General features: G+C 44.5%; 2 protein-coding genes across 2 annotated transcripts; one reads left to right on the top strand and one right to left on the bottom strand.

Moving 5' to 3' along the window:
• brf1b (BRF1 general transcription factor IIIB subunit b) lies at positions 1-24,571 on the bottom strand. The gene is made up of 19 exons (XM_008298918.1): positions 24,362-24,571; positions 23,369-23,578; positions 12,798-12,878; positions 12,522-12,695; positions 12,351-12,382; positions 12,187-12,259; positions 3,693-3,842; positions 3,489-3,582; positions 3,275-3,401; positions 3,012-3,051; positions 2,801-2,896; positions 2,403-2,717; positions 2,230-2,291; positions 1,840-1,921; positions 1,616-1,668; positions 1,238-1,506; positions 1,051-1,102; positions 660-855; positions 1-531 (listed from the first exon to the last, which is right to left on the bottom strand). The coding sequence occupies exons 2-19, from the start codon at positions 23,550-23,552 to the stop codon at positions 494-496; spliced, it is 2,118 nt and encodes a 705-aa protein (XP_008297140.1). The 5' UTR covers positions 23,553-23,578; positions 24,362-24,571; the 3' UTR covers positions 1-493.
• LOC103370015 (BTB/POZ domain-containing protein 6-B-like) lies at positions 4,838-11,339 on the top strand. Its single transcript, XM_008298917.1, has 5 exons — positions 4,838-4,942; positions 7,091-7,376; positions 7,967-8,057; positions 9,437-9,555; positions 10,116-11,339. The coding sequence occupies exons 2-5, from the start codon at positions 7,168-7,170 to the stop codon at positions 11,146-11,148; spliced, it is 1,452 nt and encodes a 483-aa protein (XP_008297139.1). The 5' UTR covers positions 4,838-4,942; positions 7,091-7,167; the 3' UTR covers positions 11,149-11,339.
• Positions 24,572-24,833: the final 262 nt, after the last annotated feature.

A 24,833-nucleotide genomic window follows, 5' to 3' on the forward strand; every position in this document is an offset into this window, starting at 1 on the left:
TTTTTTATATTTTCAGTTTATTTGTTGTGAAGGAATGTTTTTGTTTACACATCTGCAGCAAGTTCAGTTAAAATACACTAAAGTACATCAACAACACGGGAAACAAGCTCTCACACACACACACACACACACACACACACACACACACAACGTTTAAACATTAAAACAATGGTAATTGATAAAAGTTTCAGCTGGTTTCATGTCGATAGAAAAATACACAAACATCTAATAGCTACAATGTCTCTTTACAATATGAACACCAGGAGCTCAGATCAATAACATGATCAAAACACAAATAAAAACACAACATTTTCAGCAAAAATTAAAAAAGCATCAAAATCAAATGTGCAGAGATGCTTTTGATCAGTGACTATTTATTTCACTGATCGCTGATGTTTGTTATTGATTTGTGTGGCATTTATCGGCCTCAGCTGCCTCAGATCTTCAGCCTGGACGGACTTCATTCACTGGAGGTCAAATATCAGCAGCGGGGCTAAAACACTTCTTCCTCCTCTGCATCACAGCCATAATCTAAAAAAAAAAATTAAAAATCAGTGAATCAATCAGTCAATCACTTAATCAATCAATCGGCAGACTTTCTGTAATATTTTAACTTTTTCTTATTTATTTTGAATTTCAGAATAAAAGCCTAAACTGACCTCCTACGAGCTGCAGAGCGCTGACACACTCTTCCTCCACCTCCACCTCCTCTTCCTCGTCGTCATCCTCCTCCATAGGGACCGGAGCAGCAGGGGTGGTGGCGGCGGCGGCGCTGGTGTCTGGTTCTGGATCAGGAGTCGGTTCAGCTGCAGCCTCTGTTGTTGCCTCTATTTCTATGGTGACAGTGTCTTCAACCTGAAATGCAACACGTTTAACAGCAGGTGTGACAGGTGGAGTCAGGTGTGACAGATGTGACAGGTGGAGTCAGGTGTGACAGATGTGACAGGTGGAGTCAGGTGTGACAGATGTGACAGGTGGAGTCAGGTGTGACAGATGTGACAGGTGGAGTCAGGTGTGACAGATGTGACAGGTGTATGTGTGGCTGCTCACCTGAGGAACTACTTTCTTCTTCTTTGGTGTGGAGGAAATGAGACGGCGGAACCTGAAACAAAAGCAGAAGAAGAAACATCAGAAAAAAGTGAAAGACTCCAAATGACAGTCAGAGCTGCAGCTATAAATACAGATTTTGAAAATTACAATTTTTGATTACAGATATTTGATAATTGAAAGGGGGCACCTCTTCCGCATGATGCTGGCGTTAGCAGCGAGGTCTCGGTTGGTCTCACTGCTCTTCCTGCGGCGGCGGCGGTTGAGTCGTTTCCGTGCGGCGGTAGCATCAGGCGGGTCGGAGGTGGACCTGCTGGGACTTCCTGTCCCTCTGTTCAGATCTCTGAGGACGTCGTAGTTGATCTTACTGGAGATCTTCTTCTTCTCCAACATCTTCTCAATCGCCTCACCTGCCGTCGATGCCAGAATCTGTTCCCGTTTCTTATACTTCTTCTTCTTCTGCAAACGCAAACAACGCAAAGGGAGGTCAGGTGGGTGGAGGATCTGACGGTTGGTCCTATAACTGAGCCGCTTGACTTGAGGCTGGGAGACCCTGTGCTTCACTCACCTTCTCCTTGTAGGTCCCCTGTTCCTTCTCTTTGTTTATCCTCTCCTCTTTTTCTGTAAACACAAACATGATCCATCAACCACCTGAGTTCAAATCCATCCTCACAGTCAACATGGAGACTTATCAACCTAAACCTAAACCACATTATCAGGGGTGAACTAAAAGACTGATTAACTGATCGATTGATTAATGATGGTGATGATCATGATGATGAAGATCCTGACCTTTCTGCTCCTTCAGGTATTCTTCGTTCTGTTTCATCCACAGCACCGTCTTCACCTCGACCTCCTTATCATTCAGGATGTACTGCAGCACACAGAGTGAGTCAATGAGAGAAGAAGACACTACATCCTATGTTCACAACCTTTCAAAGCCTAACTTTATTTATAAAAGCTGCCTTGACACAAACAGCAGTTCATTTCTACAGATGCACTGTTGGTAGCTGGTGTAAAAAAAAAAAAAACCCTATATATTTAATTGAATCTTCATTTTTAATGTCACTTTTTCTCGTTTACTTTGACATGGTAACCAAATAAACAACAACTTCTGGCTCATGTATGAGCAGGTCAGCTCTCTGCATGACGCTGCTCATGTAAAATCTGTGTAGAACTCACCTTATCAATCTCCTGATCATCAATACCATCCAAGTCCAGCTCTCCACCCTCTGACTGCTCATCTGAAAAAACAACACAAACAGACAACTGCTTAGTGTCCTAAAACGACTCAACAGCAGAACGTTTTTTTGACTCTACGACGATGTAACATTGATAAAAGTGTTTTTTCTTACCGTCTGGTTTCTCGCCTGTCTCTGACTCGTCGACTGTCTGGAAGCTCTGCTGAAGGCCCAGGCTGGCGGCGCTTGGCAGCTTTCCCAGGATGGCGGCCAGAGGGGCGACCTGACGGTGTGACCCTGCGCCCTCGTTTTCTGGCCCTGCCTTCTGCTCACAGTCATCTGTCTTTTTGCCCAGCCCCTCCTCCTCCTGGATCACCTGACACAGGAAGTCCTGGGTCAGGTGCTGAGTGGCAGCTTCGAGCTCGGCGTCTTCGGCCTCCGTCTCCTCAGGCTCTGATACTGAGGACAAAACCTCCTGCTCCTCAGGGTCTGAAAAAAGAAAATTTAAGTGAATGTATGTTTCTGTGGATTTACCTAAAGACAGTCAGCTGATGCATGACATGTGGACTGACTGATTTCTTTGGTGTAGGCAGCGTAGATTCCTCTCAGTTTGGGTCGGCTCTTCTCCAGCTCGGTTTCAATCTCGTCTTTGTAGCAGCTGATCTCTCCTGGCAGAAGCAGAATGAAAATGTTCAGTACTTAAAAATGTTCCAAAAATGATTTAGTTTTGTTTGTAGTGTCCTAAAAGATTTCTTTAGTTCTCAGGAATCCCTTGTAGCTGACCTTCCACCTCATCCAGCTTCTTGGCCAGCTCCTGCTCCAGCTGCAGGGGAAAATGAGAAAAGGTCACTTAACTGGTTTACTCACTGATTACTGGTTACCTGTTGCAGCCAATCAGTAACAGATAAATCTACCTGCTGCAGCCAATCAGAGACTGATGGATCTACATGCTGCAGCCAATCAGACAGATCGATGGATAGATAATGTTTTCATCTCCTTGGGACCTGCCTGCTGCAGCCATGTAGGGATTGGATAGATAAATGTACCTGTTGCATCTTGGCTTTGTGCTGTGACGCGGTGAAGGAGGGAGGATCACACTCCTGCTCCAGATCTACTCTCATGAACTCATCGATGGTCAGCTGACTGGTGGGTGTGTCCTCAAACTCTGTTAACCTGCAGGGAGAGAGAGAGAAGATGCTGACATAAACTGTGATCTACAGTGATCTACTAGGATCTACTGGGATCTACTGCACGTCTCACCTCTTCCTCAGAGTGGTCTGGCAGACCTTCACCACACTGATCACATCCTTGACTGAACGACGGAACTTGTGCATCCGAGCTGCTACCAGGAGAGCTGAGGAGGGGACGGAGGAGGAGATTTATTGCTTTCCTCATGTAAACAATCCCTCATGTGCACTGTTGTAGACATTAGTTGCTGCCACAGTGGCCGCCTCCGTGTTGTACCTGCTCCACAGAGTCCGGAGGGCCGGCGTCCTGTGTGCATCCAATCCCTCTTCATCCTCTGAACAAGACGAAGAGCCGTCATGGAAACCTCATGAGTCTTCAATCCAAACTCCAACATGTGAGCAAACCGGGGGATGTACAGGCAGGGATCTGAAGAGGAGGAGGAGAAGAGGGGAAAACATATTTTTATGGTTTTGATACATACTGAACAAAGATATGAGTGCATAATATAATATTTTATTAAATTCTGCCCATCTTTTAAACATGGGGGATATGTATTGCTGCATCACATGGCATTTTGACAACAGGATGGCCACCATAAATCAACAAAGTACGCACTATATTGGAAACACTAACAGGCAAATCGAGACTGGGGTCATAGACATAGAAATCACAAACCAGTCATGAGTATATCTACCATTTGCTCCATGTAGTGCTATAAATCGGCAACACATAGAGTTAATGGACAGTTAACTCTATGTGTGAAAGTCTAGACAGTTTATCCGTCTTGACTTTCTTAAACAATTTGTTTGATGACAAATGGTGGGACGTTTAGGTGCCTGGCTCCCATCTAACATAGCATGCCAGCATTCAACATGCCAACAGCCCATTCTGGCCTTTCTCATGTCATCTGAGGTTTCATATGATTTGAATAAAGTTGCATGTTAGGGTGATCCTGTATAGTCACTGGTCAAAGGAGTGTCTGTGTCCTGGACATCTGGACGTTGTCCTTTAAAGCCACATCAGATTCTGCATAAATGTTTAGAACGAAATCGTCTTGGTAACATAACTGGTCTTTTTAGAGTATTGTTGTTCTTGATAATATATTCTTTATAGATTATTACTCTACAAAGACCGATTTTTTTTCCCCACTTAATTATTTTTAGCCAGCATAGAGCCCCACAGCCACATTTGGTGGAGCCAGACCCCACTGGCCCCAAATGCAGAGACATCACCGCCTGTAAGTCGGAAAAGAAGAGAATTTGCATGCTGCGTTTATCTTAGACAATGAATTTCTGTTAACTCCTTGTGTTTTGCACTTAAACGCCACATGAAACACTGAGGACATGTGGACACGTTTACAGGTGCGCTGCTGTGCTCCTGCACTCTGTCGCCATCTTGCGGCGCGGCTCGGCGGTGCAGGCGGAAGCAGCAGCGGGATGTAAAATGGCGTCAGGAGACAAACAGCAGCTCGGTCGGACTGATTTTAACACTAACGGCGGAACGGACGCTCGGCGGGAGTCGGACAGGTAAAACACACAACCGACACGCTGTGACACACACCCAGGACCCTGTAACCGACCCGGTCCGTGCGTGTTTAACAACCGGATAGTGATGATGAGGATTATCGGTCAGAGGCAAACAACAACAACAACAGCATCAACATGGCTGTAACGGTAACGCACCGGCTGGTCACCGCATCCTGAGGTGTTTTCGACAAATGATTGATTATTGATTGATAAGTGAGTGATGGAGCTGCAGCAGCGAGCAGCTCTCACACAGTGATGGTGTCAGAACCGGAGCTGCACTGGGACCAGTCACAGGCTTTCCAGTCAGCACTGGGCTGATACCAGGGGACTGGCTGTGTTTAATGTGGAGATAAACACCAGCAGCAGCAGGATTCAGTCTGATTATGATCACAGACTGTGTGAATATGACATGAGAACACCTGCAGGGAAGGTTTGACCTCCTGAAGGGCCCTGAGGCAGCCCAGTGCAGCTGGGCCCTGCTGCTCTACCAGACATGTCAGCCTCATTCGGTCTCCAGACAGCCACACGATAATTAGCCCCTTAGTTCACAGCTAAAAAAACTGTTTTATACCCAGGTCACATAAACTGAACAAACCTGCAGATAAAGGGTTGAACGATTCATCAATTTAAATCAAACTTGCAATTAGAAACAATGCAGGTAGCAAATCGCAAAGGCTGGAATTAGGAAACATGACATGCAGCATCTCTGACACGGTTTAAAATGTCATGTCAGTGGGTTTATAAATTCATGCCATTGTCCTTGTGTTACAGTCATGCTGAAGGTCTCATGCCTTAATGCACCATCACACATTTTAAATCGGTTACACAGCAAATACTGAGCTGCAGCACAACTTTAAAACCAAGTACACACTATATTGGAAATGACAACAGATGATGTAATGTAAGATTGGAAATGGGCGGCTGTGGGTTGTCCACTGATCAAGGTTTGCAGTTCGATTCCCCCCCACACACACACACATGTTGAAGTGTCCTTGGGCAAGACACTGAACCTGAAGTTGCTCTCAATGGCAGCATGGAGGCTCTGTCGCCACTGGTGTATGAATGTGTGTGATTGTAACACGCTTTGAGTACCACAAAGGTAGAAAGGTTCTATATAAGAGTCCACTAGTTTACCATTTTAAAAAAGTATATTGGTAATCAGGGCTGCCAGGAGGGTCAGTGGTTAGCACTGTCGCCTCGCAGCTAGAAGATCCCTGATTCGTGTCCCGGTTAGGACGTCTGGGATCTTTCTGTGTGGAGTTTGCATGTTCTCCCCGTGCAGCGTGGGTTCTCTCTGGGTTCTCTGGCTTCCTTCCACAGTCCAAAAACATGCTGAGGTTAAATGGTGATTCTAAATTCCAGTGTGTTTAGTTGTTTGTTTCTGATAGACTAATGACCTGTCCAGGGTGTCCCTTGAGTCGGCTGGGATAGGCTCCAGATAATAGATGGATGGATTTTGGGAATCAGATCGCAATATGTCAGATAATTTCTAACTAGATGTTCCTCCAAATCCTTCAGCGTTACTGCAGACACGCCAGTGAAGCTGGATGATGGATAAATAAAGGCAGTGTTTGTTTCTGATGCAGGCCAAGGTTTAAGCTCATGACTGAAGCAGAAAGAATTTTGCTTAATTTTGTTTATATTAACGCCTGCTGAAACACAACAGAAGATGTATAAATGTGTTTATTCATTTGTGACACATCTGCACGAAATCAGCCCCATTGCACCTTCGGCTATATCCGAGATACAGCCACTGATTTTGGGTTTATTGCTGAGATCGGTCCATTTAGTTGCTTTCTACATGTAGGTAACATATAATATTACAGATCGCTGTCAAATACTGTCAGCATGCATGAGCGGTAACACCAGAAAGAAGCCATGGAAATCACATCCTATCCCGTGATTGGCGTCATGTGGTAGCAACATGCCGCTTTTGTTTATAATAGGCCAAGGCGCAATGTGACTGATTTGTGCAGATGAGTCACATTTAGCAGTTTGATCAGAATTTGTTTTTTTTTGTTGTTTTTTTAGTGTATCTGTTGGTTTGTGTATTTGTTGGTTTGTTCAGACTGCAGTTCCATCCAGCCAGCAGGGCCAGCTGCTGCTCTCTGGTAATCTGGATTATAATTCTCTGATTCTCTCCGACAGTAAGCTGCCATGCTGTGAGGTGGTGACTCCGCCCGCTCTGTGAGGAGGAGGAACAGCAGGAAGAGGAAGAGGAGGAGATGGCGGCTGAACTTTTCTCCACCAGCCTCCCTCACAGTGAGGAGGTGGAGGTGCTGGACGTGAAGAAGAGTTTCATCCAGCTGAGCAAACCGGAGCCAACGAGTGAACACGGCGACGAGCGAGACGCCGTTCAGCCGTACAACAGCAAAGACAACAACGCAGAGGACAGAGACAGCTGGCAGGCAGCGCACCCCACCCTCAGAGAGAGGTAAATAACAACAACAGCAGTCGCACAACATCTGTCCCCACTCTCATGTCTCGTTTCCACATAGTTTTGCTTAATGTCCGTAAATCCGTATAATACATGGACTGGATGAATAGAGTTGTGGTTGACTCGCATGCGAACACAGAACTACAAGGAAGCAAGGCGTCGGAGAGGTAAAGAACAAAAACAACAATAACATAACATCTGTCCAGACTCTCTTGCAGAGGTAAATAACAACAACTGTTCCTACCCTCACAGAACGATAAATAGCAACAACACAACAACTATCTACACCTTCAGAGATAGGTAAATAACAACAAAAACTGTCCATCAGAGGAAGGGTACATAACAACAACTGTCACCACCATCACAAAGAGTTAAACACAACAGCACAACAACAGCATCCCTTTCTGTCAGTACATTTGCGTTTAAAATTGTTGTTTTTCGATTTCAAAACTCTGTGGGTGGGGACAGACTATAAACACTTTGAGTCAATTTTGTTTATTTCTTTTTTGTTTTTCATTGTGATGCTGATAAATAAATCTGACTGAAGTAAATTTATTTTTTGTTGCTGTTGTGCTCTTTATTTGCAGGAACGCTCTAATGTTCAACAACGAACAGATGGCTGATATCCACTTTGTCGTTGGTCCTCCAGGAGAAACTCAGACAGTTCCTGCTCATAAGGTACACAACCGTGTCCACACCGAGGGTACCTTCATGCTGACTCGCCCAACCCTCTCAATGAGTATTAGAGATTTTCATGAAAAAAATTCACGTAAAAACTTCAATGAAAGTTTAACTCTACCCAAGCTCTGAACTGCTCCACCCACTGCCCAATTTTCAATAAAGTAAAAAAAAAAAACGTTGTGCAAGCGTGGATCTGTGAGGCAGGTTGCCCAGACCAAAGAAAATGAAAAGCAAGACAGAACCTGACATGAGTGTGGTGGAGGACCATGGTGATCCTGAGCCACATCAGTCTGAGCTGGTGGCTGCAGGAGCTCTTGTGGAACCTCGTCAACCTAAACTCAGTTGGTGTTGGTGCTTTACATCTGTTTGCCTCTGTCCGACTGTCTGTGCTTACATATAGTGCATTTTAACACAGCTAAATTCCCAATTAAACTATTCTCCTTTACATGTTTTCCTGTCATCAGACAACAGAATGAGTAGAAAATAATGACTGAAGTGCAGCCCGTTAAGGCTGTTAAACCGCAGTCACTTCAGAGCCATTTCCAAGCTGCCATTCTGACGGCTAAACTACTGATTTTATAACCACAGTTATTTAAATAAAACAAAAAAACAACAACTTCTCATCCGCATGAGTTAAATACAACAGCTGTGCTGTGAATTCAGCGATGTTTACATGGAAAGTGATCACTCAGAGAAAGTTAAAGCAACAGAATGTCCTGGTCCCACACACTCATTGACGTCTATGCCGGCTGCTGTGCTGTTGACTGTGCTGCTCCCCTGCCACTCACTTAACAGAGCAGATTTGCTGGTTTCACAGACTCCCACTCAAGGATGGAGGCTGGGGGAGGCAGGCCACCCACCTCTGATTTAACATTAACATTCTCTTTTAGATGTATTTCACCATGTACTGAAGTTTCAACTGTCAGTATTGGGTTTGCAAGGTTCGGGTTGACAGCAGATGGTGTGTTGGACCATTTTTAACCCATGAAATGCAGATTGTTAGTTTTATTTTACAGCTAACAAAACATGTTTAAGTGTGTAGTACCTCTTTCAGTTAATGGGACTCTGCACAGTCCTAAAGCTCTAGTTCAAATTCACATTGTGATTCCTATTTAAAACTGGATTAAGCTGAAATTGAGCCCTTTTTTTGAACCTAAAACAAATGCAGCTGATCGTGTCCTTGGTTTCCCTATGGTTTTTCATCAAAAAAGAATTTCAGCATAAAACTGTAGTCCTATCAGTTTCTACTGATTCTGAGATTCACCTTCATCCCTTTTAATTCCAAGTTGTCCTTTATAGACTACATTTCCTGCATCTTCCTCCCGTCGTGTCCTCTAGTCCAGATTGTTGTGATTAGTTTCCTGTCTGTGTTGCAGTACGTCCTGGCAGTGGGCAGCTCGGTGTTTGGAGCCATGTTTTATGGAGATCTGGCAGAGGGACAATCTGAGATCCACATCCCAGACGTGGAGCCAGCTGCTTTCCTTATTCTGTTAAAGTGAGTCTAGTCTGAGTCCAGACTTAAGACCAAATTCAGACCATGTCCTACGTTTTGTGTGTCAGTTTGCTTTATACTTCCAACACAAGTCCAAAAGAGCTATTGGTTTTATTTATTGATTTGGTCTTTATTATATAGTTCAGTGAAGAGGGAGACAGGAAACGTAGGGAGAAGAGTGGGGGAAGGACATGCATCAAATGGCAGTGGGTCAGACTCAAACCATGGCCGCTGTGTCAGAGACTTTCAACCCATGCTCAACAGGCTGACCTGTTGGCACCCCAGAAGACCTACTGTAAGGGAAGAGTGCTATAGTAGCATGTATCTAGCACGTTAGTGGCCTAGCCTTTAGTTCAGCAGCTAGTCACCAAGCTTCAGGCATCACCTGCTTCACTGGCACTCCTGAGGTTCCTGCTCGCATGTCCATCGTGTTTACAATGTCAAGAGGTGCCTCCCTGGTTCTCTTCCACTACAGTCCGCTGTGAATTCACACTGCATGTTGCATTGTGTCCTGGATGTCTCTCTCTTGACGTGTCGTGATCCTGCTGTGTGCTCTGTCTCAGGTACATGTACAGTGATGAGATTGAGCTGGAGGCTGACACTGTGCTCGCCACGCTCTATGCTGCTAAGAAGTACATCGTCCCTGCCCTGGCAAAGGCCTGCGTCACCTTCCTGGAGACGAGCCTGGAGGCAAAGAACGCCTGCGTCCTGCTGTCTCAGAGCCGGTTGTTTGAGGAGCCTGAGCTGACGCAGCGCTGCTGGGAGGTGATTGATGCTCAGGCTGAGCTTGCTCTGCGATCTGAGGGCTTTTGTGAGATCGACGTGCCCACGCTGGAGATCATCCTGCAGAGAGAGACACTCAACATCCGTGAGATTGTAGTGTTTCAGGCAGTGCTGAGCTGGGCAGCGGCTGAGTGTCGGCGGCAGGGCCTGACAGTGACCCCCAGGAACCAGCGGACAGTGCTGGGTAAGGCTCTATACCTGGTCCGCATCCCCTCCATGACGCTGCAGGAGTTTGCAGACGGTGCAGCGCAGTCTGATGTGCTGACGCTGAAAGAGACTCACAACGTCTTCCTATGGTTCACCGCCACCAACAAACCTAGACTGGAGTTCCCTGTGGTGAAGCGGACTGGCCTGGTGCCGCAGAGGTGCCACCGCTTCCAGTCCTCAGCCTACCGCAGCAACCAGTGGCGCTACAGGGGGCGCTGCGATAGCATCCAATTTGCAGTGGATAGGAGGATCTTCATAGCCGGGCTCGGTCTGTATGGGTCCAGTGGCGGAAAGGCTGAGTACAGCGTGAAAATCGAGCTAAAGAGGCAGGGAACCGTTCTGGCCCAGAACCTCACCAAGTTCCTGTCAGACGGATCAAGCAGCACCTTCCCCGTGTGGTTCGAACACCCGGTTCAGGTAGAACAGGACACTTTCTACACGGTCAGCACTGTCCTGGATGGAAACGAGCTGAGTTACTTTGGCCAGGAGGGGATGACCGAGGTGCAATGTGGGAAAGTGACCTTTCAGTTCCAGTGTTCATCGGACAGTACCAATGGCACCGGTGTGCAGGGGGGGCAAATTCCAGAACTGGTCTTCTACTGCTGAACAAGAATCTGATGCATTGAAGGACTCATAGCCTTCAATCAATCAGTAAACACAAAGGGGGAGTCAGTGACTGAGCCTGGATGCAGACATGAAAGCTGATTGGACTGTTGCAGTAGTACTAGAAGCTGATTGGCTGACTGGTCTGTTAAAAAAATGATTAGTGAACATTAAAGTTTGTGTGACTGAAACTACAGTGTGATTTTGTGTCTTTGACCTGATGAGACTTATTAATGAGATATTTAATAAATTACTTTAAAGTTACCTGCAGCTTCCACCAGATGTCACTTAAAACCACTTAACTACACAGCAGCTCCTGAAGAGGGATTTATACTTGACACTGTACATATTGGACTGCTATTGGACATCACAGTGCTTGTTTACAGAGTGAAGAGTAGCTTTGTAGTGTCATAGGTGAGCTGGTATGCTCAAACTGCAGAGAGCAGCATGGTGGGTGAGAGGTTAGGTTGGAAATGAGTAGATCTGCACATACGACAGTAAGCAACAACACAGAGTTACTCTACGTAAGCCATTTTAAGGCAGAGGGATTTAATGATGATTTATTTATGAAGGCTTTTTTTTCATTAAATATACAACTTTGATAAACAAAGAAGAGTTTTAAGGGGTTTAATCACAATGACCGAAGAGGGACTTTTAACTATAAACAGCTGTTTTGTTTGTCTAACTCTTTTCTCATCTCGTCAGAAGCAGCCGGGTGATCTCACACTGACAAGGATTTTTATGTTTTAAAGATGCTTTTAGGTGCTGCTTATCTGAGGACGATGAGTTTTAGTGTTTGAGGTCGCACCATGTTTCTGTTTGTTAACAGGAACTCTGACAGTAATTCAGGTCAATCAGTATGACAAGAATACGGTTGTTTTTTCAGTTGTCAAACTTATTCTGACAATAAAACCCATGTAAGTACAAAGCAGCAGAGCTTTGAGGGTGTAACAACCAGTTTGCTTTTCTGCAAACGTTTCTCACACGGTTTACACCTGAACTGAACATTTTTACTGTAAACAACATGGATAAAGGTCTCACCAATTGCAGGAGCGTTGATGCAGAGCTCACGAGCCAGCAGCAGGAAGGTCTTTCCCAGAATGTACACGTTCACCTGAACACATTAAACACAGGTCATGAAGTGCACTGAGAGTGTCCTAAACTTCTGCTTAGAGGTGGTCGTGCAGGTCTGAGGTCAGTCGTACCTGCAGCAGGTCACTCAGATCCAGCAACATGTCTGAAACACAGCTCAGGAAAACCAGCAGGAGCTCTGGAGGTAAAATGTCACACTGATGTTCACACTGACCAACTGAAAGCTATTCGTAATATACATTGAATCACACATGCTCAGTACATCCCAGTGGTTGCTAGGATACGTGGCGTCCCCTCTGTGCGACACACAAGGTAGAGACATGCAGCGATGACGTGCTCCGTCTTGCGCCCTCGGGTCAGATGTTTACTAACAACCAGCTTGAAGAAGTTGAAGGCCGTGTCCAGACAGTGCTGATTGAGCTGCAGCTGACTGCCCAGCTGCTGGATCTGACGCTTACCTGCAGAAACACAGAGTTCATTACACACCACGACCAAGATACTACGATTTGTATTAGAGCCGGGACCTTCAGGTTTCATACAAGTCTTGGTGCAGTACTCACCGCTCTGCAGGGTCTGAGCTCTGGACTCTTTACCAACACTGGTGTGGAAACCAGAACCAAGAAGAGGAGCTTTAACTGGACCTTCAAACAGACAGAGAGGACACTGTGTTAGAGTGATGGACAGACAGAGACAGACAGAAACACAAAGAGATGGTCAGAGAGAAAGACAGACAGACGTAGTTGGAGAGAGAGACAGAAAGACAGACAGCTAGATGACTGTAAAGAACAAAATAAAGTTTAGTTAAACTGGATTCTCAGGCTCACAAATGAACAAAAAGGGTGAAACCTTGAGTGCTGCTGATGGTTTGTATCAGAGCTAATCAATCATTGTACTGTTTGATGATCAAACTTTCAGATTGTGATAGTTTTACTGACATGAGGTGTAACTCCCTGTTTGTACAACAGGCTTGTTGAAGATGAACCAGATACAGGATGCATGCCGGTTAGGCTTCTATCCAAACTGATCTGACGTCATACAAATGTAGACAACGATCATATCCCAAACTCTGTCTGTCACCTGATCTAACAGCTGATCAGTTTAGATATCAATATGACTTTTGACAGAACCTTTTTATTTCAGCTAAATTGGAAAGATTTAGATTTTTTCAATGCGATTTTGAAGGTATATTCTCTAATGACAATACATGCTTTTGATAGTTGGTTGTAAGGGTTTCAGTCAGAGAGACTGAATATATGCACAGCACACATATGCACACAGTCTGTTGTATACGAACATCGGACTGATTTAATTCAGAAAGTATTAAACAGCACAGAAACTTCATGTATATGGAATGTGAGGATTCCTAAAGTAATGTCTGTACAGATGTTTCAGCTCTGACAGATCACCAAGGAAAGCTGCTGTCTCTATATTTAACCATTAATCTTTTCAGTGTATTTATGCAGATTTCCAGTCCAGGCACGGTTCGTCTCATTAAAGCCTTTTAAAACATTCACTTACAGCTACTTCCTGCAGTGTTCTGGCTGTAATTACATTCAATCAGCCTCACCTGGACTGTGTCCTCTGTTTCCATGACAATCAGGTGATTAGCTCACCTGGCTGCAGACAGGAAGCCTTTCCTCCACAGAGACTGAGACGTAGTTCAAACTGTCTGTTTCTGCAGGTTCAACATGAGAACTACTCTGTTCATCATTGGGTGAGTTCAGTAAAACATTCAACCTGTGCAGGTACATAAACATCTCACTTGGTCGGTAAAAACCAAACTTCACTACTTTGTTTTCCCAGACTCGTCTTTTTCTGCTGTGAGTTCACAGACAGAACAACAGCTGAAGTCCAGCTGGATGGTAAACGGGTTTTACTGGTTTATTCACACCTTACTGTTCGTTGTACAGGATGTTTACTGGAATGTTTACTAGTTGTTTGCAGTGTCTCTGCTGATAATTTTAAGGGCTGATTTAGAGGTTTTTACCCTGGAAGTCTTGGCTGCTGTGGTTATTTTCTTGAGAACTGCAGACAGTGACTGTGACTCTTTCCTGATGACCTTTGACTTGCAGTTGATGCCCTGTGTCTTGTTGACACTGGTTACTGCCAGTAGACACGTTTCAGATGTTCTGTCCCAGCAGGTTTTGTCCAGTCTGAGTGTCGAGATCGTTACCTGTGGATCCACGTGGCCTCAGAACAGACGCCTCACTTTCAGGCCATCGGTCAGTTCTTCTTCACTATATACAAATAGACACTGTCCTGACAACCAAACATCTCACCGTCTGTATGTAACATCCTGATACAGATGGGAATGATGTCCACCCCATCAGTGAGGCGCTCGCATTGCGCTGTGGTTACACCATCAGCACCTTTAAGATGGATGGCTACACCACCTTCAGAGCTTCATACTATTCCTGTTTCACCCAGAACCAGGTAGTTCCACCTGAACCACATCCAGGTAGCTCCAAATGAACCACATCCAGGTAGCTCCAAATGAACCACATCCAGGTAGCTCCACCTGAACCACATCCAGGTAGCTCCAAATGAACCACATCCAGGTAGCTCTAACTTCAACAGGCTCTGACTAAGGCCAGAGCTTCACAGAGTCGGTTACCATGGTAATTGTCTCAAAGTTCAAGTTACTTCTCTCTGGACCAGAGAGCCCAAACTTTTCCTTATCTTAGAGTTTGCAAACAGAGTTTTCACTATGCCTGTTGTCTGAAACAGGGCCCAGCTGTGATGAATTTGATGTTTGTTTGTTTTTTTTCTTTCCCCAGAATGACGAGGTGTTCACCTTCAATTTTAATGTGCTGGTGAAGGACAGTGATGGCAAGTTGACCAGCCAGTCTGTTTCTACAGTCTGTCCTGGTCTCACCTGGACTCACAGAGAGATCCTCTGTGAGGAGAACTACATGGAGGTCAGAACACATTCTACCACCGAGGGTTTGACTAGATGCACTAAAATCTATTAAACTATGATTTTGTTTAAGATCTGATATTGCGGTGTCGACAGGTGAACATAAACAGAGAGTCTTCATGTGAAGGTCACCATGGGGAGGGTGGAAAGATGTGGCAGAAGGCTGTCTCTCAGGTATACCACATCACAGGAATCAAAATGAGAACATTTCGTTGTCTCGTCTTCTTCAGGATTTCCTCTTCCACCCTAACTTGTCAGTGTTAAAGAATCTGCATACCATCTGTTTGATCATTTGAAAAACAAACATCAACGCTGGTACACTTATGCGTTCACCAGCTAAAAATACTAACATATTAGCACCTTCAGATCTTTGATATGTTGTCCGTGTTATGTTTTGTAGTGGCTGCATGGACGTACATCAATTGTACATCAGTCGCTCACCTCCAGGTCTTTGAAATTGCAGCTGCGCACAAACTCAAAAAAATCCACACCCATTACAGATTCTTCCCAGTACGCATTTTATAGTTTAAGGTTTGAACTTTATTGAACCAAGTACAAGCTGAGATGTCTTGTTTCACATATCTTATTTCTGTGGAGATTTGAATTTTTCAGCTTGTCAAGCATCTCGGGCTGACTGTGTATCATATTTTAAAACTTGTTCCAAAAAATTCACTCTTTTCAGAAAGCCATTTTCTTCCTGTGACACGACTCTTGAAATAAAATCCAAGTGGGAAACCTTAGATTACTTGGTACTGAGGCTTGGCAATTTGTTGTTCAGGCTCAGAAGACGGCAAGTTCCACTTGGCAGCTGATGTTCATGCTCAGTGATGGGCAGTTTTCCTCCATGCCCGTCTCTGAGGCCCAGAGGTGGGGCTACAGCCTGACCATCACCGCACAGAGGATGGTGCTTCGATCTCCATACAAACAACCGCATGCCAGGATGATGATGGTGGGTAACCATGATTAGCAAACCAGAGTCAAACAGTGATCTCTGTGGAATAAATGCTTCCTGGTAGGAGTGTTTTGTGCTATGCTGTTTTTTTTTGGATGAAGCCAAATGGCCACAATCAACAGTATATCAGTTTCTGAGCTGGACTGCAAAGTGATAAACATCAAAGCTCAAGTGTTTCCATGTAGACCATAGCTAACCAAAATCGTTCAAACTTCACGTATATGTGTAGTATTAAACACTACTATAAATTTCAGAACGCACATTGGCATCCCATGCAGATTTTCTGGCAGCATGCATAAAGTTGAAAGAAGGAAAATTTGGATTTGGACTGTCCTCTTCAATCACGGACTTCCCTGAGCACATCTGTGATATCTGTAGATGAGGGGAAGTTTGGATTCAGCCTCTGTTAAGTTTTGCGCAGCATGATGTTGCTGGTCAGGACCCAGAACTGGCGGTGTGGTTTTCATAGAATTTAACTTTTAATTTAAGCTGTTTGAAGAAATGCTGACCATTAGCGAGTGCTTCAGACTTGTTTGCAAGATAAAACAACAGAAGTCTTGTGTATCTTCAGGTGAATGGCGTCTCTGTTGAGGTTGTCCAGGTTTCTCTGTTCTTTAAGCGGAAGCTGACGGTGGTGATGGTCGACATGTCCATGGCCTGCACAGTCAGTAAGTTCTCCCCACAAAAACACCTGAACAGGAGGCTGGATTCTGTCTGAAAGGTAAACCAAGCTCATATTGCATCTGTTGAAACACTCAGATACGGGCTCTTTCGATGGGGACCGTCTCCTCTGGGACATCCCCCGGGTCCTGACTCCTATTGTCGAGGACGACGCAGAACTTGAGAGTCGAAGCTTCAGTCTGGGGGTGGAGGATTTGCTGCTGGATGAACCCACCGCCACCTCCAGAGGATTTAGTCTGGTCCAACAAGGAGCAATAATCCAGATCAGGATTCCTTTTGGAGCAGAAGGTGGCTATAGGAAGGTATCGTCACTCCAATCCAAATGTCAGACAGGGACAAGATTTTGACTTTCAAAGTCCTTTTGTTGCAAGCCCGTGCTGACTGAGGTGATGCTAATGTCCCGCTACAGAACCACATGAAATCATGAGGTCAGAAATTTTACCAGTGTCAGATGGGAGATGAATTATATTTTTGTCCACAGAGTTTGGTGGTGAACAACATGTACAAGGAGGCATATGTGATTTTCCTACTGTACGAACACGTCTTCTCTCTGCTGTATGATGACGGAAGCAGCATCGACACCAGGCACCGAATACTCCGAGTACTTGACACACCACTGGTCTGCCGCCCTCCCTTCAGCCTCAATCGTAAGGTTCCCAGTTTTAAGACCAGTAAAGACCTCAGTCTGCTCTAAACGTCACACTAACCCATGCCTGCAGAGTTTCCATCTGTTGTTAAGGTCTGCACTGGAAGGCAAACAACCATAGTCATGTCCATCTTTCTACATGAAAATAATTTCTCATTACTTTATTCTTCCCACAGAGACGGTCAGTGACAGCCAGGAGTTCACCATCTACCTGGGCAACATTCCCGCTGATGTCATCTTAGAGGATGTCCAGATCAATGGGAAGCAGCTTCCGATGTTAAAGACACCAGAACAAGGCCTTAGCATTAGTCCTGTTGTTCACACAAATGGCAGTCAAAGTTATGAGCTTCGGCTGCCCTTCGAGGATGCCAGTGTGCACTGGATGGTAAGCATTCCACATAGATCCTGTTTCACCTCCTTTTGATGGTTTCAGCAGTGTTCATGGCTTTGGTCTTTTTTTTGGTCTGTTTCTCCAACAGTATTTGGGTGGAGGTGTTGTTGAATACACCATAGATATAAACTTCACTTTAACCATCCTGCCTCAGAGAGATTCCTACTACCACCACACATTCGCGACAGCACGAGTGTTCAACAGATGTAAGTACATTATTCTTACTCTCAGCTGCACTCTACAATAAAGACCTCTAGCTGATCAACAGTGATGTAATTTTAAATTGACATGTAAAAGCATCAGTACAGGGTTTTTGTTTTTTTGGGTTTTTTAAAAAAAAATGTTGCCTTTTTCCTTGGAAGTCCCTCCAGAAATCACGGCTCAGTGTTCGGATGAAGGAATCTTCTTCAGCTTGGCCAAACCAACTCTTAGTCAGATTATCTGGGAGGTAGGCATCGACCATGAACCCCTGACGCCACAACTGGTGGCCCAAAGAGGATACCGCCTCTACAACGACAGCCACAGAAGCACCCTTGAAGTCCCTGTGTTCTCTGTTGGGTACACCTATGAAGTAAGAGTCCATGACGCATGATAGTCCTCCAACAAAACCAGAGTCCACCTTTGACTTCTAGTTGATGGCACAGATTCTTATCCACAAGTTGAATTTACAAATCAGCAGATTGTTTCTAGCTTCATCATCAAAAAAAACCTGGGGCCGAGATCTATGCACTGTAACAATGTTCCTTTCTCATTCAAATATATTTGTCATTTAATGGATTTATGAGAACCTTAACGTGTAGGGTAGTGACAAACCTACAGCACTTCTGATTTTAATCTCGTTTTTTTTCTCCAGGAAATAAACCTGTCAAACTTCTACGCAACATTCAAGCTTCTTCTGAGGGACTCGAAAACCCTGGAGGTCCAGACTTCCACCTCCAAACGCTGCCTCTTCAGAACTCAGGACATGATAGGTAACCTGCACCTACCTCTACAGGTTAAGGGCCGGTGGACAACCCGACTTCCACTTAAAGTTTGTATATTCCTCACAAACATGATGAGCTGAGTACCGAAATCAAAAACCTCAGAGGTTGCATCCAAAGTCAGGTGCAGCTATGTATAGGTTAAAATTGAGTCAAGACAAACATAAATTTTTAATTAAAGAGGGCTGATAATGTGGGCTCAAACGGGGTTGGGCGATATTAAAGTGTGTTAACAAAAAATGTTTAAAATTATCATTTGATGACTATAGTCCTCTGGTCCATGAGTCAAAACAGTGCTAATGCCTCAATTCTGTGAAATTCAGTTTGCTCTGCAGATGGGACCATGACGGTGGTGACAACCCCGTCCTCTACCTGGCCCACAGTGCAGCCTGAAAGAACCACTCTGCTGGACCGCACCTGTAAACCTAAAGAGACCGACGGAGTCAGAGCCCTGTTCGAGTTCAACCTAGACTCCTGTGGAACAAGAGCCATGGTACAACTCTCATCTTAGCTTCTTGAGTAAAACAGTGGAGCCCGTACTAGTTTAGTATGAAACAGATTTTATTTCACTTGTTCAAATAAATTATATATATATCTATATATGATATAAAAAGGTAAGTTAACTCCAGAGTGCAGATTGTACAGGTTTAGTAAGATTTGTAACTAACTTTAACAGGCTGGGGAGTGGTACATGGCTTATGAGAACGAGATCCTCCATGATAGATTGCGCATCACAGACGGACCAAACTTCATCTCCAGGGAATCTCAGTTCAAGTAAGAAATCAAAGTACCATCCATGTCTGAATAAACACTCGAACATAATACTGAAGAAATATCTGATTCTTAAATAGGGTCACAGTAAGGTGCTTCTATCCACTCAATGCGGTCGACAGACTGTCTGTGGATAGGGTCTTCAAATCGACGACTCCTGGATTTGGTTCGCTCAAAGTCTTTGAGAGTCATGCAGGTCAGAATTTTTAATGACGCTGGTATAGTTTGGTTTTGGTCACAAATGTTTAAAATAGTTTTCTCCTCCCACAGGTTCAACAAACAAACTCGCTACTAGAGACTGTTTATATCAGGGTTCAGCGAGTGCTGTAAATACCGTGACTAACCCAGTCCACCCAGCACCAGCTGCAAGAGAAGTCCTGCCTCACCCCAGCATCATGCCTCCACTAAAACTTGGGCCCAGTCACTTCATCACAGTGCAAGCAGGACAAAGCAAGCTGCTCCCCCTCCTAAGCCTTCCAAACCCAAATCGTTCTCCTGAAACTCAAACCCACCAAGTCCTTCAACAGGTTTCATCTCATCCTGGTCATCTGATGCCCTGGACGGAGAAACAAAGTGTATTCTTGTCTCCTACAGACGCCCCCTTCCCCAATACTCTTCCCAGATATAATCCTTTACCAAACAGCAGAGTCCAGTTGTCACATCCCAACTCACCAAGCCTGAACTTCGAAAAAGTAAAAGCAAAAACTTCAGAACATCGTGAAGGATATCAGGGGTTGGATTTTAATTCACTTGGCAGGATTAATGAAGTTCCAGTTGTTCAACAGTTTGGAAGCTCAAGTCAAACTCCTACACTTCAGGGTTTAAACAGTTTAAAGGACAATGTCTGGCACTCTCCCCTGACATGGGGCCCATCCACTTCTGGCCAACATGAATTTGTCAAGCAAAATCCAGACCATTTCACAGTCAAACCTTCTCTTGCCATGCCAGACCTGAGCCAGCTACATAAGACCGACCCAACTCTTAGCCATTACAGACCCTCAGTGGGTAAGATGGAAGTGGCCAACATGGGAGGAAGGCCTGTCAACCTGCCTCAAAGTCAGTATGAGGCCTCCCAAACGCATCAGCTTCACCCAGTCCTCCAAACACAGGGCCACGTCAGGTATAAACTACACCTGCCCAGCAAAGACAAGAAATACAATCCTGCTGATACTAAATATGCCACATCTAAAAATACAGTCCCTGATTCGTCTGGACAGCCACAGGTGTTTGTCAGCAGCAAACTGACGTCCACTGCAACCAGCCAAGTTGACCAAAACCTGGAGAAAACTGGGTCTATTGAAAGGAGGAATGTTCAATCTGCGGTGCAGAACATAAGAGTAAAGCCTTTAAGCAAGTTTGTGTCTTCTGGTCCTCATCTTAATCAGAAACCTGTTGTCCAACAGGCAAACTCACAAAGCTCTATGCCAACCAGTTACACCATCAATACCAAAGCTGTCGGCAGTAGTGGGAACCCCTGGACATCCCAACAACTTCCTGAGCGCAGAGGTTCAAACACAAGACAAGACGTTCTTGTGCGGACAGGTTTATTAACGCCACCACAGAATCAAAATCATTTTCACAGCGTCCAGGCCAAATGGGATCCGTCTGATCCACCCTCAAATCATCAAGAACACAAGCAAAAACTGGTCCATATGTCCTCAAACCATCAGGGACACCAGCCGAAACTGGTTCCTTCTCCATCGTGCCAGCAGGGATACAAGCAAAAACTGGTCCATCCAGGCCAGAGCCAGCAGGGACATGAGCATGTCCAGTCAGCCACTGAGACAAGAAACAGAGGACAGGAATCTGCTTCATTTTGGACAAATATATTTCCACCAGCAGGTAGGAACAGTAACTTGCACCAATTATCAATTCGAAATTGCACAAATGTTTTTTTGTTTTTTTTCTTCCTCAACAGTTTGACTTTTTTTTTCTCCCACCCATCCTGACCATCAGGAGCATCTCACATTAGAGTGAGACCTGCTTCTGGTCTTTCAGGAAGACTCCAGACTAGTGACCCGTCCAGATTGCAGAACTACCAGATCCCAGACTCTGCGGCTAGAGGAGAAACCAGCAGCACCTCCTACCACAGTTTCACACCACAGAACATCAGAGAATATCAAAAAACTAAACCCAGCACACTGAATATCGGGGGCCGAAATCCATCTGCAGGAGGAGCTGGGTTTACTGGTCCACACACTGGTCCTAATGGTTCTATTGATTTGGATTCTGGCCTGCAGATCCAGAGCAGGTTGGGCTGCAGTGGTGTGTCCAGTCAGAATGAAGCCAGCATTCACCAAGGCATCAACCGAGGTACCAACACAACCAGCACTCACACCAGATCCTCATACATGACATTGTAAAAACTCCAGTCCAGAAACACAAGGACAGAGTTCACATGGCCCCTTTCTTCCTCTGTTCACTACCAGGTGTTAAACAGAGGAAGGCACTGGTGATTAAAAAAAACCCAAACAAAAAGAAATTGACACCAGCTTCAAACTTAAATTGGTTTTCACAAGATTTAAAACTGCCTGACTGTATAAAATGATTTTTCGGCAGAGCACACTGCTCTCACTGCTGAACAGGAAACTCTACATGACTGAGTTAATGTGAAAAGAGCATTTTATCACCGTCTGATGCTACAGTGAGGATTTTAAAAACTAAAACCCTGCATATGAGAGTTGTACCACTGAAGTAGTAAATTATGCAAAAGTTGCTCAGATTCATGGCAATAACTCTTTAATTTACCTTTTACTATTAGTGCTGACTGAATACCTGAACTCTGAGAAATACAAGCATGTTTCTTTTAAAGCTTTTTTCCCCCCATTGAACAACATATCAAAGTTGTCAGACATTATAAACACCATAAATGTTTAAACAGAAGACACTGTTCAAGAACTATGACTGAAACAGAAGAGACGACTTAAATCTGAAACACTAAAAACACTAATCTGCCATAATGATGGTAAGTGATAGTTCTTATCGATGTTAAAATGTGCTCTTATCTCCAAAATAAAGATTATCAAATTACAGTAATCAGTGATTGAGTTTTGGACAGATGAATGAACAAAAAGAAGAAAAACAGACAAGGTGAGTTTTAAGCCAGCTAATCTAAAGGCACTGAACTGATTTTGAACAGCAACCGGCTGCAGTTAGAACAAAGTTCTTTTTTTTATAAATGCAAAAGAGCTGGAACAATTTTTTCCCCCGGGCTAATTAACGGTTAAACAGATTGAGGGTATTTCCTCTGTGATATTGTTTCTATTATGATCAGCTTTTATCGCCAATCACTAATGTGCTGGTGAACTCTGGGTGTTCCTGCACTGGTTCTACAGAGCAGCTGTACTGATGTTTGTTGTTTTTGTCCTTTCAGGTAAACAGGTCAGCTGATGAAGGACAAACACTATCTGCCAACCCTGACTCAATAAAGTTCCTTTACATTCAGCTGTTTGAAGCTCTGTTACTGCTCAGTGTGGCCCCAGAAGTGCGATTCATCATTAGTTTCATTTTATTACTATGCCGTCATAAGCAGATAGGTTTGTCAAGTTTTAAGCCTGTGAATGGGGCTTCATTTGTATTTTGTCTTGAAAGCTAAGCAACATTTTAATTAAAACTACTGGTAGTGGTCCGCAGTGCACACTGTACTGCACACATTTCATTCAGAAATACAGATATTTAGGTTTTCACTGGATCTACACACACACACACACACACACACACATATATATATATATATAACACTGGAACACACACTGAGTTCACCCTGACAGAGTTGTGGAAATATTTCTCTTACCATCAGCAGAGACAAACTGCCCCACAGCAGATGAAACGCCTCCACTTCCCTCCACAAACTGGACCTCAGAGACGATGATGTTGTCTTCAAGAACCGATCCGCAACCAGTACACACTGCACTGCCTCGGGCCTGGTCCACATCAATATCGGACCCTCCACAGGTCCTGCACACCCGGGAGCTCATGGTGGAGGGTAGGGGGTCACTATCACCTGAGAAGAAGGTGGGGTCATCAGGGTTAAACATCCTGAACTGATTGTTCTTGTTCAACTTATCAGAGCAGTTTGTTGAATGTAATGACTGCTCCTGAAGAGCTCGGGGAAGTTTTGATGAACAGGATCTCATCAGACATGTTCATTCAGAGCTGTCTCAAATGGCTTCTTTGATGAAAAATGGAGTTGTGGACTTCAAAGTGCCCATTTGTGGCCCTATCTGACATGCCAGCATTCAGATTTCATACCTTTTCTCTAAGTCAGCAAAGAAGACCATTTACATGCTATGTTTTTAAGTCTAATTGCAGGGCTCATGTGAACCTGACATTAATACATAGTCTCTCTGGTCAACAGGCGATAACAGGGATGCAAACAAAATGTGTGTGGACTTTCAGTCAGTCAGATCTTGTTGATCCTAAGGGCCACAGCAGAAGACAACTTCACTTCTCTTTTGAGTTCTTGAAGACGCTGAAACGTCCCGACTTTCCTTATTGGTTCTTGAACGTCTTCAAACAAAAAAAAGGTGCAGTTGAGTGTTACTAAACCGACTGAATACGGCAGTTTAGGAAATCATAGGAGTGAAACAAATCCAGACAAACTTCTACAATATGACACTTGAAACTAAGTCACGCAACACAGTGCGGCGTAACACTGGGGACTCGAACCGGGGATGCCACAATTGAAAGGGGGACCATCTACCCGTTTAGCCAACACTCATGACGGCTACCCGATGTTAACTAGTCCTACTGCTCTGACTAATCTCAGGTTAACTGGTCTACTTACCAAACACAGATGCCAATCACAAGAACCAGTCCGTAGAAAACAATAGAATCCAGGTCGATGGTCATAAAGTGTTTAACAAGCCTTTAAGTTTCCAGCTTTAGCTTTGCCGGAGAATCCATTTATTCCTGCGTCAAAGAACTAAAAACAATCGCAGTTCGACTTGTTTATCGTTATTTATCAGTTATTGATCACAGACGAATTTATTATCAATGTTTTGGGTGGTTTGTTTTCCTCCAGTGGCGCGCTGAATTTGCGTCATGGAGGCGGAGCTCGCGCGGGTAGTTTGTCGATGACAGACAGAGGAATTAAACTGTCGACATAGAAAACGTAAATATTTGCACGTTTTAACCCGCATTGTTTTATATAAAATAAAGTAATCACATAACAACATGATAAAACAGACTCTGTTTTAGATATAAACCGGGAGCGGTCATCCCGGCAGACTGTGCTGAATGGTTTCAACCGGCGCTGC

This window comes from Stegastes partitus, unplaced genomic scaffold (assembly GCF_000690725.1).
Source record: "Stegastes partitus isolate 25-593 unplaced genomic scaffold, Stegastes_partitus-1.0.2 Scaffold1359, whole genome shotgun sequence".
Taxonomy (NCBI): domain Eukaryota; kingdom Metazoa; phylum Chordata; class Actinopteri; family Pomacentridae; genus Stegastes; species Stegastes partitus.